Source organism: Xyrauchen texanus, chromosome 27 (assembly GCF_025860055.1).
Source record: "Xyrauchen texanus isolate HMW12.3.18 chromosome 27, RBS_HiC_50CHRs, whole genome shotgun sequence".
Lineage (NCBI taxonomy): Eukaryota > Metazoa > Chordata > Actinopteri > Cypriniformes > Catostomidae > Xyrauchen > Xyrauchen texanus.
The window spans coordinates 26,641,928-26,662,118 of NC_068302.1; the positions used below are offsets into that span (position 1 = coordinate 26,641,928).

At 37.8% G+C, this 20,191-nt stretch overlaps 1 protein-coding gene across 2 annotated transcripts in view; it reads left to right on the top strand.

The window, feature by feature from the left end:
- Positions 1–19,864, top strand: part of magixa (MAGI family member, X-linked a) — a 68,690-nt gene extending 48,826 nt beyond the window's left edge. The window contains exons 13-18 of one of the 2 annotated variants that reach the window (XM_052094598.1): positions 9,232–9,432; positions 10,969–11,042; positions 11,156–11,299; positions 11,766–11,904; positions 12,466–12,553; positions 13,026–13,136. In XM_052094598.1, the coding sequence (XP_051950558.1) occupies positions 9,232–9,432; positions 10,969–11,042; positions 11,156–11,299; positions 11,766–11,904; positions 12,466–12,553; positions 13,026–13,032 (653 nt within the window). In that variant the 3' untranslated portion in view covers positions 13,033–13,136. Of the gene's footprint in view, positions 1–9,231; positions 9,433–10,968; positions 11,043–11,155; positions 11,300–11,765; positions 11,905–12,465; positions 12,554–13,025 lie in introns of both variants that reach the window. The other variant, XM_052094597.1, reaches the window with a different exon arrangement.
- Positions 19,865–20,191: the final 327 nt, after the last annotated feature.

Here is a 20,191-nt window from a genome sequence, read left to right on the forward strand (position 1 = left end):
TGTGTGTTGAAAATACTTGTCCATCTTTGTTTATTTGAATAATGGTCAATAGCTCAGAGAAAAACTCTTTTTTTCTTTTTTGAGTGGATTCAGTGTAGTATTAAATCATTCTTTCACTCACCATCCCTCGCGCCACTGCTCTCGCTCTCTCTCTCTCTCTCTCTCTCTCTCTCTCTCTCTCTCTCTCTCTCTCTCTCTCTCTCAATTTCTCCCTTTCTCCCCCTCTCTTTTGCCCAGTTCAGTTCAGTTAGTGCATCATCAATGTCTCTGCTCTGAGGAAAAGCACCTCAACAGTTTTTTTTAACCCTATATTTTATCAGTGTTTTGTAATATTGTATGTAGAATTAAAGGGTCAGGAATTTTGCGGATTTAAAATTAGATTTTTCGACTTTATCAGGACAACATGCTGGAAAGGCTTCAGTCTGCACTGAAAACTGTGAAGGACGCAAAACGTAAATACTCTCTTACCTCTCATGCACTTGAATGTCTGTATTTTGACAATTATTGACCTTTAGTAAGTTATTTTACTAACAATTTCAGTATTTAAACTTTTCCTAGATGATTTTTTCCCTATAACTTTGTCATTTGTTTGCTTGAGCTCGGATTCATAGGGTACATACTGGTTTATGGGAAAAGTTTGTTTGTGTATGAGAGGACAGGATGTGTGTGTTTGTGCATTGTATCAGAAGGCTTGAGCTCTCCGGGACTCTCCGGGACAATTCTTCTGAAGTACACCCCTTTTGATTTCATCTCTGTACTTTTCATACTTCAGAGAGATATTGTTTTTGGGTTCACTAGGACACTCAAATGCCTGAAATATTTTAAAATGGGCAACAGTGGGCACTGCCAATAAAAGGCTTAGTTCTTCTATGCTGTGTTGACCAGTGAACACCTCTTTCTCTCTCTTTTCACAATATGGATCGTTGCTTACAGACTTTAGGAGAATAGAAAAAAAAGCTTAGATGTATTTTGAAAAATACTGTTTACAATAAATTATAAAGTACCACATACTACTATTTTTATTTTTGACAGGATACTATGATAAGTCCACGTTTCAGACAGATACTGTAAGAACTATGGCATTCTTTGAAGTGAAAGCACCATGGCACATGAATATGGTAATCCGTCAGGACTATCATAGATATCAAAGTGCCATGGTGAAACCATCTTATACCATCATTGTACCATGGTACCACTTAACCACATAACTTTTGTTTTTTTAAGAGTACTCACTTTATTTTATGTTGTTTCCAAAACCATTTATTTGTCTTTTGTCTTGTCTACATGTAATTAAAACATATTTCATTTCCATGCTGAGACAATTGAGTTTGCATATGTGATTTTTATAAATGTGCGTCCTTCTCTCTTTTGCACGTGACTTTTCAAGAACTGTCAGTTTAATGGATTATTACTGTTATGGGCTGGCTCATCCTAAAAGTTTTATCATGAGTGTGAGATCATCTCCATGAGGTAATTTGGATGGCATGTGCAGTGTGAGTGTGTGTGCGTGTGTGTGTTAGAGCTGTTCCTCCCATCGTGTTCAATATGAGATTGTCTTATCCATCCTTTCTATGCTGTAAAGAAAGATTATAGATATTCACCCAAAACTGAACATTCTTTCATCATTAACTCACCCTCATGTCATCCCAGATGTGAATGACTTTCTTCTTCTGCAGAACACAAACGAAGATTTTTGAAGAATATTTCAGCTTTGAAGGTCCATAAAACACAAGTGAGTGGTGACCAAAGTTTTGAAGCCCCAAAAAGCATATAAAAGCACCATAAATGTTATCTTTAAGACTCCAGTGGTTTAATCCATGTCTTCTGAAGTGATCCAATCAGTTTTGGGTGAGAACAGACCAAAATATAACGCCAGTAACACTATAAATCTTGACATCAGCAGTCTCCTTGGTGATCATGATTACACTTCCTTCTGCATGACACATGCGCAGAGCGCTAGGAAGTGTAATTGAGCTTGAAATTATGATCGCATGGAGACTGCTGATGTCTAGGCTTATAGTGAAAAAGGAGTAATATGTTGGTCTGTTCTCACCCAAAACTGTTTGGATCACTTCAGAAGATATGGATTAAAACATTGGAGTCTTATGTATAACATTTATTGTGCTTTTATGTGCTTTTTGGAGCTTCACATTTTTGGTCACCGTTCACTTGCCTTATATGAACCTACAGAGATAAGGGTGAGAAATGATGAGAGAATATTCATTTTTGGGTAAACTATTCATTTTAAGGGATATATAACACCAAAATTAAACTTATGTAATTATTAACTCAACCTCATGTTGTTCCAAACTGTTATGACTTTTTTCTTTCATAGAACACTCAGATGTCAAGCTGAATGTTAGCTTCAGTCACCATTAACCTTTATTGCAGCTTTTTCCATACAATAAAAGTGAATGATGACTAAGGTTAACATTTTGCCTAACATGACCTTTGTGTTCCACAGAGAAAGTCATACAGGTTTTGATTGGAACAACAAGAGGGTGGGTGTATGATTTTTCCAGCTTTTTTTAAGGTATTGCTTTATGCCAATTTTATAATATTTTATGCATAAGAACAAGTTGTTCTGGGGTCAGCTGATGCTATCCTGTGAAGCTTATCCATGTTAACAGAAAACACAGGTTCTGGATCATTGATCAAGCATGTTTTTTCACTGTCATGTGAGATTTTGCATTGTTCATTTAGCACATGTTTAAATGCTAGATCTAATAAGCTGGATAAGATTAAATATTAAACAAATGGTTGGTTTCGTGCTTATTTCCCCCCAGAGGGCTGTGAAATATGTACTGTAGATGTGTACGTTTGAGCTTGTATGTGAATTTTTGAATACTCATACTGTAAGTAATATATTGTGTTGGATTTTGTTTGATGTTTGTTACCTTGGTGTTGTCCACTCACAGCAGATTCTGTTTCTTGAGCTGTTTACAACAGTTTTGGGATTGTTTGTTTCTTAAGGGTCAGCCTGATATAAATTGCTCTGATGTGAGTTGTGTGTTCAGTGTTCAGTGTACATCATAGGTCCTGTAACTGTCACCATTTTTTAAGGTTTTCACTCTTTTTATTCCCCCTTCACTTCAGCCTTCATTAGTTTATGATGGTCCTGTGGGGTTAAAAATTAATAAAACAAATATTCCATGTAGTCTCTCAATTAACATGAGGTGTGTGTGTGTGTGTGTGTGTGTGTATGTGTGAGCGTGTATTTATCACTTTGTGGGGACCAAATGTCCCCATAAGGATAGTAAAACCCGAAATTTTTGACCTTGTGGGGACATTTTGTCGGTCCCCATGAGGAAAACAGCTTATAAATCATACTAAATTATGTTTTTTGAAAAGGTAAAAATGCAGAAAGTTTTCTGTGAGGGTTAGGTTTAGGGGTAGGGTTAGGTTTAGGGGATAGAATATAAAGTTTGTACAGTATAAAAACCATTATGTCTATGGAAAGTCCCCATAAAACATGGAAACACAACATGTGTGTGTGTGTGTGTGTGTGTGTGTGTGTGTGTGCCTTGACAAATGATTAACATTATAGGCCAGGTCAGTTGAGCTCTGAAACACTGAAGTATCTGATCTGATGAATAGCCAAACCATTAAAGGCTACATGGTAAAAGTAACAATGGTTAAAGAGTTTGAGAATGTATTAACATGCACTGAAAAGTTACAGTTGCTATTATCTAAGCAAATTTGTAGTGACATTTTGCTGGAACCAACTTGGAAATAAATAAATTGCTCTAAGAAACAATGGAGAATGGGGAAACAGAGCTCAGTAACTCTGCCCTTCCTAGGTTTCAAACCTACAACCATTACAATGGCAGCCTAGAACAACTTCCTTCTGTTCATGCAATAGAAAAACTTCAATAGGCACATTTCACACACTGAGATTACTTCAACACAAATCTGTTAGTGACCGGTGTTGCAAGTTTAAGTTTAATCTGAGGTGTACGTGACACAAATAGTGCTCTATTACGATTGTCTAATTTACTCAATTGTTATTTACTCACTGAATCATTTACTCTCTGGTCGCTCAAGGGAATCTTGTAGTGAGTATACAAAAGTGAGATGCAAATGAGGGAGAAAAAACAAGTTGATGTTATTGGTTGATTAACTCTTTAAGCTTTGATGGACTGTGCGGCGGGCCTGCGAGAAAATAAAATGGTCACAATATCAATAACTGCAGTCTTGACCAACACAAAATACAACTAGCCTTTGTTTTACTCACAGACAAAAATATAGCAAGTAATGGCTAAGTATATGTCTTTGACATTTATGTTTCATGTGAACAGGTGTTGCTTACAATAGAACAAAAAAGAATCACATACCATTACTTAGAGGAGGCGATTATCTTTCAAACGAGCCCACACACAAATGGCCACCAGGAGATGGCGCAAAGTACATGACACAGACTCATTGAGTCAAAAGGCACTCATTCTGTGAAATGTCATTACTAAAATCATGTCTGCATGCAATGTAAACCATTAGTCATTGTTGTTTTTGCATATGCAATTAGTTCTTATGTACAATGATTATCTGATATTTGTTTGGAGAGGCTTTTGGACACTTGGAGACGTTTTTATACACGAGATAAATTATTTTGTTAATGCAATATCTTTTGATTGCTTTGTTTTATCAACACAAATTTTCTCAGTTACAGTTGACATGATTGGGATAAAAACAAAAGCAGTTTTTTGGAGCTAACTTATTTACACCCAGAGATATATAATGGAAAGCATATTTTACTGATTTACTGAGCAAGTTACCATGTGTATGTATTTTAATACAACTTTAACGTTTAGTACATAAAATGCTTCTTTCAGTATTATGCTGTGTTTCTATATATAAGCCTTAAAAAGCTTGTTGCTGTGTCTTTTTTTCTTTTTAAATATTCAGAATAGTGTGGGTTTACAGGATTACAGGAAGTGTTTGATAACGGTCATATACTTTTATCAAGCAAACATACTCAGTTCAGTCATTACAAATCGTAAAGTGTGTTAGGAACAGCTGTTATTTCTCTCTTTATCTCTTTGTTTTCATGTGGGAGACATTTATGGCATTACAGAAACCCCCTGTGCCATGTTTATTAAATACATCCTCCCCATAAGCACAATAAGCATTTTAATCTTTTTGCTCTATACGCCCACCTCTATAAATAACCCAGAGAACAATGTGGTCATTAAAAAAGATGTTTTACATGCTATGAATAATGCATTAATGTGTTATGAATAATAAACCGACTCGTGAATAATGCAGGTTTGGTAATAATTGGCAGCACTTAATAACATGGTTGTAGATACGTGGGAGATTTGGAAAGCACAGAGAACATTTTCTTCCACCTCGACATGCTTCACATGGCACTAAACACACTCTCAATTGCACTCTACTGATTCTCTCTGACCATGTACACACACACACATATTGGATTATCTCATTACCCACAGAAGTTCCCAATTTATCCGGGAAATAAATACGCTCCTTTTCCACTCTGTGGATCTGATACAGTGATCTTTTTTGTGATCTTGTCACATCATGTCATATACAGTGGCTATAAGAAAAATTTGGACACTTAAGCCACAATTCATCTCATTGCATTAGATTACAAAAATGTAAAGTAAGTGCCATTTATTATAAGAAAGAGAGCACAAGCAAAACATTTTACAAAATGGAATAAAGAATAGATAAGCTGTTCCAAATCAAGACAAAAGGTTGTCTATTTGGACACTTTTTGGCTGTCATAGTTGTGGGTACTCTGCTAGGACACTGTGTGAACTTAAGGGGAATTTACTTCATACATCCTCTAAAAATCACCTTGACAAGATAATTTTCCACCCTCATTCTGACCCTGCTGCTTCTCCTTTAAGACTTGACTTTAAACGCTCACTGTTATGATTGGCTTTCTGCTCTTGACTGGCCTGCTCTCTCTACTTGCCATCTCACTGCTCACCGCTACTGGGCGGGTTACGGAAGTGATAAGGTTAATAGGCGTTGATGTGTTGGTTTGGAGATTGGACTCTTTTTGTAGTGAGGAGGAATTCCTCAGTGTGTTTGTAATTCCTCTTTTTCCTTCAGGAAAGTTCTGAAACTTACAGATGATATAGTACAATGACCTCTTAAATGTCAAAATATCAAGGAAAATGTGATTCCTCATATCATGAACCCTTTAAGTCAGTTCTGAGAAAAGTTCAAGCATCATTTGTTGCAGAGATGCTGCTTGCTGTGATGCTTTATTATTATTTGTTTGTTTGTTTTAGTGGCTTAAATGATCAACTACTTTTTTCTGGGGCCACTGGATATGAAAAGGTTTATGTTGCTTACTTTCTATATGACCTGTTTCTGCACTTAAAACAAATGTGTTGTGCAAACTTAAAAAAATCAAGGCAACATGAGGCAGTACGATTTTTGAGTTCTCTCAACAACGGTCATAATAATTGTCCTTAGTAACATTGCTTTGTTTAGTCAATGTGAATTTGTTTGTTCACTCAATCCCAAAATTCTTGTTGAGAGAACTAATTTCTTGTGCAGCCAACTATAAATTCACAATTCAAGAACTTTTTGTCACCATTTCAATTATTTTTACATGAAGTGAACTGCAATCTTTGCCTCTAAAAAGAGGTAGGCTATGTATGTCTTGCAAGGTAAGGCAGTACAGTTGTTTGACATAAGCCCCTTTCTCACAGAGATCCCAGCATTAATCCCAGGAAAAGTCATTCAGCAAAATGTTGGACTGCAAATTAGTTAAATCACACTTCAAGAGCTTTCTCGTTGTATGTGCTCGCATTCACACACATCACGGGTCAAAAATTCAAAAGTGACATCATGATGTGACATCTAACGCACAGTGTCTTGAGTTTACTGATGTCTGTGTCTTTTCTCTGAAGAAGCCCACTCTTGTGTCCTCTTGTAAACAAATAAATTGCGTATGGCATAACTAAGGGCAGACTAGGAAGAGAAATCGGCCTCTCCCTATGGCTAGTCCGCCCCTGGGTATAACTAAACTGAAAGTTAATTTAATCTTCTGCTCAGATGGCGAGACGCTCTCATGGTCCCTGAATGAGATCTGCATGATATAGCCAAGACGGCGAGATCCAACTCAAAAGGGGCTTTATTTTCCCACACTTTGCACACAAACTCAAATAATGCTTTTCAGCACAACATAAACATTGCACGTGTGAACACTCTGCTCCATGCAGCTCTCTCTCCCCACTGGCGTCTGGCTCGCTCTATAAACCGTCTTCACTCTCACTGCAATGACAAACAGCTGTTAGAGACAATCAATGACAAGTGATGATCTTTACCGATCCATTCTCCCAATCTTGCTCGATGTGCTGAAATGTTGTGAAGGGCACTGCTTCCGGATATTTTGTTGCGCTGTCCACCAGAAACCAACACAAAGCAATGTCCACGTGCTGTCCACTCTAATGGCCCAACAAGGTCCATACCAATTCTTTCACGGCATGCCGCACACCACCTGCGAACATCCCTGTGAATGCCTGGCCAATAGAAAAGGGCCATTAGGCGATTCAGTGTCTTTTCCTGCCCTAAATGACCCGCCATCAGATTATGATGAGCCGTCTGGAATAGCATTTCCTTATGACTCTTCAGTAATCTTGTTTTGTCTGAGTGTCCTATGTCACTCAAGACAACTGATCATTTATAATCAAAAAGTACGGATATGCTAGTGCAATGTTTGGCTGAAAACGTTGACCATCAATTACTTTCACTTGGTTGAAGGCATGCCTAAGGGTTTTGTCTCGTCTGCTTCTAAGGGCTGGGAAGCCTCCTTCCATATGTCATCCTGCCATGGAGATGACAGTAGATGGTCCTGGCTCCGCCTCCCCAGCCAGCGCATCACAAACCACACACCGAGGTGTCTTGTTACAGGACCCATCCACACAAATTTCCCTCAATAAAGTGTTAAAGGCCGGCCAATCTGTACCCAAGATTAGCGGATGGGTGAGGCGGCTATTTTGACCTAGATTGTATATGTGAGCATTCAAAATAACAGGGTGAACAGAAACTATTTCAGGCCTGTTGTCTTTTTTGCTTGCTCTGTGCTGCAAGCTGTATGCCCATGCATGAGTGCATGATCAATATTAACAGATCGATTGACTGACCAATGGACCTCCAATGGCAGTGCAGTACAGGGCTTCTCATGAGTATAAAAATGGCTCCATCTAGTGGCTTGCAGGTGGAACATTTGTTCCAGTGAGTTAAAGCAGTTTTGTTCTTTCTGATAGCAATACCTCTGGAATCTGTGTTGTGAAAACTCTGTGGCCAGTTCTGGAGTGTGAAAGCATATTTCTGGAACAATACTTGTGTTTTTCTGTAGTCTGATGGGGACGCTAAATTCTGATGAACGATAAATTCTTATACGAACAATAGCACACTTTGAAGCAATATTTATACAATTTATTTGACATGCAGGAAGTCTTAGAGCCTTTGTTATGACTCTGTGGATATTAAATCCCTGTTAGAAATGGTATTTTCTATTGGCGATTCAGTCTAAAAAAAAATGTTTTAACCAGAAGTGTTTTTAAGGAATAGCTCACCCAAAAAAAATATTTTTTTTAGGGTAATTTACTTACCCTCACATTGTTCCAAACTGACTTTGACTTTCTTCCTTTCGTGCAAGCCTGTCCAACCTGCTCTTTCCTATACAAGAAAGTACATTGTGAATTTTACTCTCAAGATTAAAAAAGAACAAAAAGCATCATGCTATAATCCAAGTCTTCTGAGGCCATACACTAGCTTAGTGTGATTAACAGATGGAAATCTAAGTCAGAATTTCCTAATTAAGTTAAATATACATTTAAGAGTTCTAGCAAGTTATTAATTTAATCTTCATGTTTCTATCTGTAGGAAGTATTTTGGCTTCTGTGGTCTAAAATATCCTGTCATTCTGTAGATAGAGAGTAAAGAATTTCTACACAATTGAGTGTTCATGATCTTTGAACTGTGTAATTTTCTGTTGAATCAGTGGTTCATAGAGTTCATTCTGAAATGTGCCTCTGCTTGTACTGTTACATGTAATATTAAAGATCTTATAGTCTTAAAAAAGTTACACCTTTTTTTATGTTTTTTTAATGAAGATGAATCACTATATTTTGTCATTTCAGATAAAAGTATTTGCTAAATGAAAAAATGCAACTGTAAATTTAGACAACTAAGTAGAGATCCTTAAGTTTATTTTCATGCAGAAGGTAAATCTCACTCTCTCTCTAGCTTTGTCTCTAGTATCTCACCGGTTTGTGACTGTCCGTCGGGGGAGTCCAGCAGCACGCAGTGGTCAGATCCAGCCGGGGGATCAGTTAGAGGCAGTGGAGGGCAGATCTGTGGTCACTCTGCCTCACAGAGACCTCGCACAGATACTGCGCAGAGCCGGCAACACACTCCGACTCACCATTTTACCACGCTCCAACACTAGTACACACACACTTAAACACATAAACACAATTTTAATAACACTCCAAGAATTACAACAGATATGTTAATATGTTGGCTTGGCAAAGACTGTTCCAGAATAGTGTGCTATGTCTTTTCTTTATACACCAATGAGCCTAAACTTTATGACCAATCAAAGGTGAAGCGAATAATGTTGATCATCTCCTAACAAGGCCACATGTCAAGGTCTGGATAGCTTAGATTGTAAACGAACAATCATTTCTCGTAGTCAACGTGTTGAATGCAGGAGTAAAGACCTGAGCGACTTTGTCAAGGGCCAAATTTTTATGGCTTATTCAGACAGTGGTCAGAGGAGGGACAAACCACAAACCGGCAACAGGGGGTTGGGTGCAGCCGCACCCCTGTCCACCATTGAAAGCACCTACAATGGGCAGACGAGTGTCTGAACTGGACCTTGGAGCAGTGGAAGTGGGAATGTTCTGCTGGGAAACCCTGGGTCCAGCCATTCTTGTGGACGTTAATTTGACACGTGCCACCTACCTGAACATCATTGCAGACCATGGCACCTCATCATGGCAATGGTATTCCCTGATGGCAGTGGCCTCCTTCAGCAGGATAATGCAGCCTGCCACACTACACTGCACAGTGTTCAGGAATGGTTTGAGGAACATAATGAAGGGTTCAATGTGTTGCCCTGGCCTATAAATTCCCCAGATCTCAATCCGATTGAGCATCTGTGGGATGTGCTTGACCAACAAGTAAAATCCACGGTGGCTCCACCTCACAACTTACAGGACTTGAAGGATCTGCTGCTAATGACTTGGTGCAAGATACCACAGGACACCTTCAGGGGTCTTGTAGAGTTCATGCCTCGGCGGGTCAGCACTGTTTTGTCACATGTGGAGGACTAACAGCAAATTAGGCAGGTGATCATAATGTTTTGGCTTATCAGTGTATGTTTTCATAGCAGAAAACATTTCCAAATGTACAAATCCCGTAGACTTACATTGACAGAATGTTTAAATGGTCCGACAGAATGCTCGCTCGTTAATTCATACTCCATCTGTCAAAAAGTCTATCTATCTATCTATCTATCTATCTATCTATCTATCTATCTATCTATCTATCTATCTATCTATCTATCTATCTATCTATCTATCTATCTGTCTGTCTGTCTGTCTGTCTGTCTGTCTGTCTGTCTGTCTGTCTGTCTGTCTATCTATCTTTCAGTCTGGTAGTTCGCATTACTGTAAGATTAAACACTAAACTTCAAAAAAATTTTAACTAAACTTTTAAAATTTCAGACAAGCTTTGTCAAGTCAACATCGAAGATTTTTTATGTATAATTATTGTATTATGTATGTATTTTTCATGTATGTATAATGCATAATTTAGTATTATGTTATTACAATTCTTCTGACAAAATTATTTTTATGCTATTAATTAGAATTGAGGTATGTTTACCAGTTACCACAAGAGGGTGATGGTGTAATACTAATATAAATGATGTTGTATTGAAGTGTGTGTGACAGATGAGTGTCTATATGTTTCTGTCAGACAATAATCTGCCTGAGTACACTGACTTGGATGCTGAGAGCCGGTCAAGAAAAGGGCATAGATCCAAGCAAAAGGTGAGTCTTCTTACAGTAAATGTACACAAACACATATTGTATGTATCCTCACATTTTTTACTTTATTCATTTACTTTCTTTCTCTTTCCATCTCTCTGGTGATCTGTTCTCAGGATTCACAGTTTTATAGTGTTGATCTAGAGAGAGGCTCAACAGGTTTTGGCTTTAGTTTGAGAGGTGGAAGTGAGTATAACATGGGTCTCTATGTCCTTGGCCTAATGGAGGGTGGACCAGCCTCACGCAGTCAGAAAATACAGGTCAGCACACACATACAGCGACACCAAATATTTAAGAGACTAGTAAATACAGGTTCCTTACGGTCATGGAAAACCGTCATGGAATTTTAAAATTGAGATTTCCAGGCCTGGAAAACTCATGGAATGTAATAAAATCTTAAAAGAAAGGAATGGAAATATCTAAATACTAATGTAATACAATTTATTTATAAAATAATTGACTAAGAATTGCTCTTTGTTACTCTATAAAGTTATTTTTTTAAATCCTTATACACTAATCACAAACAAGGTGTGGGAAGACTGTAAACAAAACACTTCAATTGATCTTGTTTGGAAAGTTTAAAAGTGTGCTTCAGCAAGCAATTGATGTAATGAGTCATGCTGGGAGTTGCTCATGTTTCGGATATTATGCTGAGGTATGCTGAGATTAGGTGCTTTTGTTGACATTTTGCTGACTCATAAAGGTTCTTGCTGACTCATTTTGCAGGTTAGTGATCAGCTGGTTGAGATTAATGGAGACAGCACAGCCGGGATGACACACAGCCAGGCCGTGGAGCAGATCCGCAAGGGAGGAAACTGGATACACCTCATACTAAAGAAAGGCAATGGATATGTACCAGATTATGGTGAGGGGAGACAGAGGGTTAGATATTGGTTGATAGATTCAGCTAGTTTTATGAATATTCAATTTCCTTCTGATAGCTGATTGGTTTAGATCAGTCGTTCTTAATTGGTTTTGCTTCCACAACCAGATATTACATTGGAAATCAAGTAACAACCCAGGACAGTAAATACATTATTTATTGTGCAAAAGTAAGGCCAAACATAAAATATGAGGAAATATCAACATTATTTTGAATTAATAGAATAACTTAAAAGTATTTAGTAATTTGATTACTTTCCCCATAAAGTAATCAGTAAAGTATTCTAATAACACTTTTAGAGAAGTAATTTGAAATAAAGTGGAATACTATTTTACAGTAACTTTTTTTACCAACATTTGTTGCGACCCACCATTTGAGAACTACTGGTTTAGATCATTGGTAGACTGGTTTATAGACTGAAATCCTCTCCTATTTGGCACTTTTTTCTAACTCTGCTGCTTTTCTCCTCTTCTTTACTTCTTTCTCTTTCTCCTCTTTTTCACAATTCTTAATATTTTTGCTTTCTCCTAAACACTTCTCCAGTGGAGCTTTCCAGCTTATCTCTTTGTATGACTAACTCCAAGCAGGGTGAGCCTTGCTTCTATGTCATCGGCCGGACAGAAAACATGCGGTTGGTAACCGTTTCTGTTGTTTTGTTCCCTCTTTCTTGCTCACTTGTTATCTCAGCCTTCTCATATTCCTTCCTATTCTTGCATTTTGCACAACTGTTGCCCATCTTTTTCTATTGTCATGTTCAATTAAATGATCCTTTATAGCATTAGGTAAAGGAGCATCACTGCAACCATTTATTGTACCAATTCATCCATATATTCTATTGTTTTGGAAGATAACTTAGGATCAGAATAACCATGAAGAACAAGTATTGGTTGATCTGCTGCCTATAATGTGGTTCACTCAATCATTCAGAAATGCAGCAAATCTGCTCCAAACACATTTGCCTCCATCACTAACTCTTATTCATCCACCCACTCCTCCATTACCCAAACCTTATCTGACACCTCCTTCTGTAGTTTTACATGAAGATGGGCTGATAGCGATCATTCAACTCTCTTTCTTTCTTTATTTCTTTCTCCCCATTTCAGACCATGAAACTGGAGCTGTCTCCCCCTCCTCTCTCTTTTCAAAAGAACTGCATGTGGCTACAGTAAATCGCTCTCCTTCGAGAAGCAGCAGATGGGTGGATGAGAGTGGACAGGAGAGGAGAGAGAGGAGGGGGAAAGGAAACATGAAATCTGGGGGAAGGAGCAAAAAAAGAGGAACGGAGGAGGGCAGAGTCATGTCTGATAGTGAGCGAGAAAAGGTTAGCACGATGGGTAGCTCTCGGTGGACAGGAAGAAGGCGAAAGCAACAGCTGCAATCACAGAGTTTACCCAGCACGCTGAGGAGCCGAGAGGGAAGACGGAAAGAAGAGGAGCAGGAAATGAAGAGAGAGGGAGAAAGACGAAAAGCAACGGGAAAAAGCAAGAGCATGGGGGAAAGACGACAAAATGTGAAAGCTTTTAGATTTGAGAGAGAGAACGGTCACCCAGCGGAAGAAGAGAGGATAGTAGAAAGAGAAAAGAAAGATAACAACAGAACCAGCACACTGGAGGTCACACAGCAGGCACCTTTCTCCTTCCTCATGCCTTTGGACAAAGAAGATGATGGATCAGATGCAGAAACAGTTCGCAGTTTCTCTGAAGTCAGTGTGTCGGCAGCCAGCATCTCATTCACGGGCACCCGGTGGGCCCTGGAGCACATCAACCCTCTACAGGCCCCTGGATCTTCTACTGCAGCCCCGGGACCCTGGCTAGTCCCCAGCCCTCACAAACTCTCTCAGGTTTTAAAGGGGAAAAGGCTGAGCCGGAATAAGGGAGGACTGTGGTCCTAATGCTATTTCCATTAAATGGATAGTTCACCCAAAATGAAAATTCTGTCATCATTTATTCACATTCTCATGCTGTTCCAAACCCTTTTTTCTGTGAAACACAAAAGGACATGTTAGGCAGAATGTTAGCCCCAGTCACCATTTACCTTCATGTTATGATAAAAGATGTAATGAAAGTGAATGGTTACTGAGGCTAACATATGGAAGAAAGAAACTCATACTGGTCTGGATCAACATGGGGGCGAGTAAATTATTACAGAATATTACATTATGTTGAGCTATCACTTTAAAGAGATGATGACAGAATATTCACTTTAACACTTCTCTCTCTCTCTCTCTCTCTCTCTCTCTCTCATACTCACACTCACACACACACACACACACACACACACACACACATATATATATATATATATATATATATATATACACACACACACACACAGATGTCAACACAACCTCTGTCTCTAATACAGCTTCTCTAGCTCCATCTCTGTATGTGGTTTTCAGTACACAACTACCACCCCAACAGTCTCTCTTCCATCCTAAATCCATGTCCAGTTAGTCTTGAGTTAAGGCATTGCATAATGAGGAGACCAAAGGAAAGTTGAAGTCAAGATACTGCAGAGGTCTCCCATACAGGCCTTTCAAGACTTAGTTTTATCGCCATCTAGTGGCCAATGAGAGACAAAGAGAAATGCTGCCGTTACATTTATCATTGGCTTGCATAAAGGTAACTGCAAGGTCAGTTGGTATGTGTCTAGTATTCATGGTGTCATCATCGCATGTGTCTTTTTTCATAAAATTATAATATAAAAAATTATTTTTAAGACAGGATTGCTCAATGCTGCTCACAAAAATCTATTGTCCAGGTGTGTTTGTATGTAAACTCTGCAAGAAAGTAGATTTCCTGAAACAGGATTGATCAACCTTGATTTAAGAGATTTTAGTAGCTGCTTGTTGATTGTGACTGGATTGTAACCCTCTCCCCTGATGCGTGTGGTGGTCTTGCTGTTGAAAGAGGGGAGAAGGAAGGAAGAAAACAGAACTAAAGTTTTATTATTGAGGCCAGTGAGCCGTATCAAACCTCTCCAGGTGCCTTCTTCTTTAGCCAGTGTTTACCAAAAAATAAACAAGAAAAAGAACATAAGACGTAGCATAGTAGAAAGTGTGCAACACAATACTTTTCTGCCTCTTTAAAGGGATAGTTCCCACCAAAAATTGGAATTCTGGTATTATTACTCATCCTCATGTTGTTCCAAACCCATATTACTTACTTTATTCTGTGGAACACAAAAGGAAATGGTGAATGTTGACTGAGGCTATTCCACAGATGAAGAAAGTCATAATTGTTTGGAACAACATGAGGGAGAGTAAATGATGATAGAATTGTATTTTTTTTATTAATTTTTTTGGGTGAACTATCCCTTTAGCATCTATATCTTTGCAAGACTTGGTTCACGAGTTGGGGAAAATTCTGTACACACTCTGCAAAACTTGAGCTAAGTGAGTCAAAGTGAAAGAGAGCCATTACAAGTGCCTCATGCTATATTCCTTTATACAATACATAGACTTCCCTCAAGCTTAAAAATCAGGACCCAAAGTTTAGAATTTTTTTCCTTCCCATTGTGATACTTTGCGTTTGAATGCTTTCTGAATCAATATTTCAGACACATTTCATTGCCCTCAACATTTCAGATAAAAATGACAAAAACGAGAAAATGAAGGCCAGTTGGTCCTAATACCTGAGCCCTCCACCAATCAGCATCAAACGTTGTGTGGAATCTCCATTTCAGGAGACGAAAAAAAAAAAAAAGAAGAAGAAAAAAGGGCATTTTGATACAAGTCTTCTATGCATTTTATAAGACTTTAAGGTTAAAAATTGTGGTAGAATTCTTTTCTACATTAGATATGAGATTCATAATTTTTGTGTACTGTTAATTACACAGGCAGGTTGAGTCAAAACTGAAAATTAAAAGGAAGACTTTCTGAGATTTAGTGATAATCAGACATGCTGTACCACCAGCTTATGCATTGATCTTCACCTCAGAAATGTCTAAACAATAAGCGCTATCTCTTTCTGTTCTGTCCCCTACCCAGCAAAGCTAGATAAGCTCATCAGAAAGCTGTGTTAGAAATATGCACGGTCAAATCATCTAGATTGATAGATTAACTGGACAGAAATGTATCCGCACCAGTGTCAGAAATGAACTCCTTTCATAGACATAGTTCACCCCAAACTAAAAATGTCATCATTTATTTACCCTCATGTCGTTCCATATCTGAATGGCTTCCTTTCTTTTAATGGAACACAAAAGGATATATTAGACATACATTTAGTTTATTGCATATTTGTGTCCACATACAATGAAAGGAAATGATGATTGAGGCTAGTAATCTGTCTAACATCTCTTTTTGTGTTCCATGGAAGGAAGAAAGCAATATGGGTTTGGAACAACATGAGGGTGAGTAAATGTTAGAATTTTTATTTTTCTGTGCACTGCCCCTTTAAGGGGTGATATTTTGTTATGTTTTTTACTTTTAAACAGTGCAAACAAATACTTAAAATCAATTTAGCAAAATTGTCACTATGGTGTCTAAACCCATTGCTAGAAAGGTCTAGACTGAAATATAATGTTAGATTACATAAAAAAAAAATATATATATATATATTGTATCTGTATTTTTGTCATTTTCAATGGCATTTTGCACCAAGTCCTTGTTATTTTCTGACACTGCTTCACAAAGACTTACGTATATTAGAATTTAAAAAATAAAGAAATTCTCAATTAGATCATCTAATATTTACAATTAAACAATATCAGTTTAGTTTAAACATGCAGCTTTTGAAAATGTAATCATGTGAGTTTGTTTATCATTGGAGAATTTACTATGCTGTAACATATCAATGAATGCTTACATAGATCACATGCAAATTATGTTGCCACTTATTTTTCATATAGCATTTTACTATATGAAAAAGTGACATACAGTCATTCTCTTTTAATCAGGGCTCTTAAACAAATATTGCACAGCATTCAGCTGTCCATCTGAGGTTTAATCTGAAGCTCACTGAACTCAGAATCCTCAACCAGCCTGTGTATTGCTGTAACTCTGTACCTAATTTTCCCATTGGCATCAGCACGTACTGTACAGAACTGAGATGAGCCTTGTAAATGTTTTGGATTTTTATTTTTATTTCTTTCTTTGAGAGATTTGGTTTATTTGTTTGTTTTCTATAATGTTAATACTGTAGCATTTTCATTATTGTAGCAGATTTTATGTGAAAAGTAAGCTTATTGTACATAATTGTTGACCCTGAACATATCTAAAAAAAAAAAACAGAACAGAACAGAACTATATTCTCAAATCCCCAATGTCTCACATATCAGAAATATACAGCACTGTCGACCTTCAAGGCCGGTTCACATTTGTGACACGTGCTGCATTTTAAACCAATGTGCCCACTGGCTTGACGAGAAGCTTGATATATAAAATAATTCTTGAAAATATAATAATTAAATCTTGCATGTCTGTTGTAACTGTACTAGTTTAAAAAGCACTGGCCCTTATGATAACATAAAATCTACACGTGGCATGATACTTTATATAGCCCAGGAGGCTCATCACAGACAAGAAAAAGCAAGCCCTGGGTCATGTTTTATACAACATCTGTTACCAGTTTCTAATTAATCAGATAATGGTATCTAATCTGACAGCTTGATCGCCCCCTAGTGTCCTTTGTGGTTTTTCGCATATTGTGGGTTTGACTCTAGCCAGCTAGCAGTCTCTTTTATAGCCCTTTTTATGCAGTAACAATGCTGTAAAAACAAGATTTAGTGACACAAGTCACCCTAAGTATGTAGTCCACAAAGATAAACAATAGCATGCCCAGCACATATTGTCTGCCCCATATGTTTCCTCTTATCTGAAACAGTATACTTCGATGTTCTGTAGGTTTTAACGTCAGAGAAGTAGTCTCAAAACATGAGCCATACTCTGAGTCAAACAAAATATTAATACAATGATGCAATGTTTTTATAATACTATTTGCAAGGTTCCTAGCATTGCAAATGTGCCATTTAAATGCTAATCAATGATGTCTTACTCTTTCCCTCTTTAGAGAGAAATACGGATGGGTCTTTATGAGACTGAGTTTGACACTTTTAAAATGTCAAAACATGAGTATTTCAGCTTTGGATTTTCAACTTGAATATGCTATATTGGCCTTGTAAGGAGTCAGCCATTGTACAGAACAAGAACATTTTATTTGTAAAGAGGAAAGAAGAAAATGTTAGCGATTCTTTATAGTTATATTCTAGAAATATAGCATAAGTAAGACAGCTTAGGCCACGATAATGAAAGCAGAGGACATTGTATCTTTTAAAGGAAGTAACCACTGCACCAGGAGATTATAAAGATCCAACAAGGCCGCAAGTAGTTAAAGTAATAGTCCTCCCATTCTGTCATTATTTACTCGTCGTTCAAAACTGTCTGACTGTCTTTTTTCCATGGAACACAAAAGATTAATTTCTGTAGAACAGGGATCGGCAACCTTTTTGAGATGGAGTGCCATTATTTTATTGGCTGTGCCGATGCAAGTGTGGAATCTTAAATATTTCTTATATTATGTCATACATTTTTCAAAATCACGCAGAGCTCGTTGATGGAAATCTGAATGATTAATTGTGGTCTTTTTCTTATTATATGATGTGTTGTTTTGAAAGCAAAAAGAAACAAATGAAACACAGTATGTAGGCTGTCATCTGCACAGCCTGACCGAAGCAAAGCGGGCGCATTTACTCACGCGATTAACCGAAAGAGAAGTGCTGCTGGCTCATGATGTGCGAATGGCTTGCACTTGCAGCGTGAGTCTCATCACACTTTAACAGTTTTTAGCTTCCTATTCAGCTGATGAAATCCCGCTGCACAATCATGAGGAAGGATTAGTTCAAGATGTAGTTTGGAATGCAGGTGCGGAATTTATATAAATAAAACAGACTTCTCCTCTCTCGCCGTTGCTGTGGTGCCAGTGATTACCCATCCGTGTGCCAATGCTGGCACGTGTCATAGGTTGCCGACCCCTGCTGTAGAACATTCTTGTCACTTGTCATATAATGGAAGTGAATAAGAATTGAGCCTATCAAGCTCCAAAATGACTAAAAAGAACCATAAAATATCATAAGACATCCATATGATGTGTGTGTGCTATGTTCCAAGTCTACGGAAGCTATAAAATAGCAATTGTGTGAGCAACATACCAAGATTTTGATTTGCTTCTCATACAATCGCTGTTGAATGGCATCAGAAGACTTGGAAATTTACAGTATGAGTCATACAAAACACTTCTATGATCATTTTATAGTGCTTTTTTGGTCACTTTGGAGCTTTAGAGCCCCTGTTCTCATTACTTTCATTATATGGACAATACTGACCAGGATAGCCTACTTCATAAAGTCACTCTTTGTGTCCTACAGAAGAAAGAATGTCATAAAAGTTTGCAACAACGGGTGAGGAAATGATAACAATCTTCCTTTTTGGGTGAACTATTCCTTAAAAGATTCCTACTCCTTGTAAGAACAAATCCTATTCCTTATAAAAGGATGACTGCAAGTATTACAGCCAGGGCTAAAAAAATAATTATTCTGTCAGCTCCTGTGTGAGGTTCTGCTTCCTTTATATAACATGGGTGTCCTCTCCTTCATTTTCAAATTGTAGTGTAGACAAGAACATTTACCTACAGAGAAAGAGTAAGCAGGCAGCAGTGTGTTGCAGATTTTTATGTGCCAGGTATAAAGCGATCTCCCCGAGACCTCAGGCTGCACGTGTAGCTGTTATTTTAATGGCGCCCTCTGCAGAGAAGACGCTGATTGCAAGAATTGTAAATAGCAGTCCACGAGGGGACACATTGAACACAGATGTACAGGTTTTTAATTGTTGCTCTTGATATGTATGAAGATACTGTATTGTTTTTGAATGCATCAACAGGGAGTTTTGGATTATGAATAATGACATGCTGTTAAAGAAATAAAATGAAAAAACTGATTAAATGAAGTTGTGTTCACTGATTCTCTCTGAGTGTCAAAACACAGGTCTACACACAGTTGTGCTCATACACACAATGGTTGATGTGAACATTAACTGAAGCTCCTGTCCTGACCCGTATCTGCCTGATTTTATGAATTGCACTTCTGCCTCCCCAGATAGCAAACTGACATAGAATCAATGTCTCTCACAGCATCGAAACAACATTGATATCTTACGTTGATTCGGCATCTTTTTGCTCATCGAAGTCATGCTGATTCAACGTCAGTCACGCAATTCATAACTAAAGTAAATTCAATCTAATTCACTTGCTTACCTGACGTTGAAATGACGTTG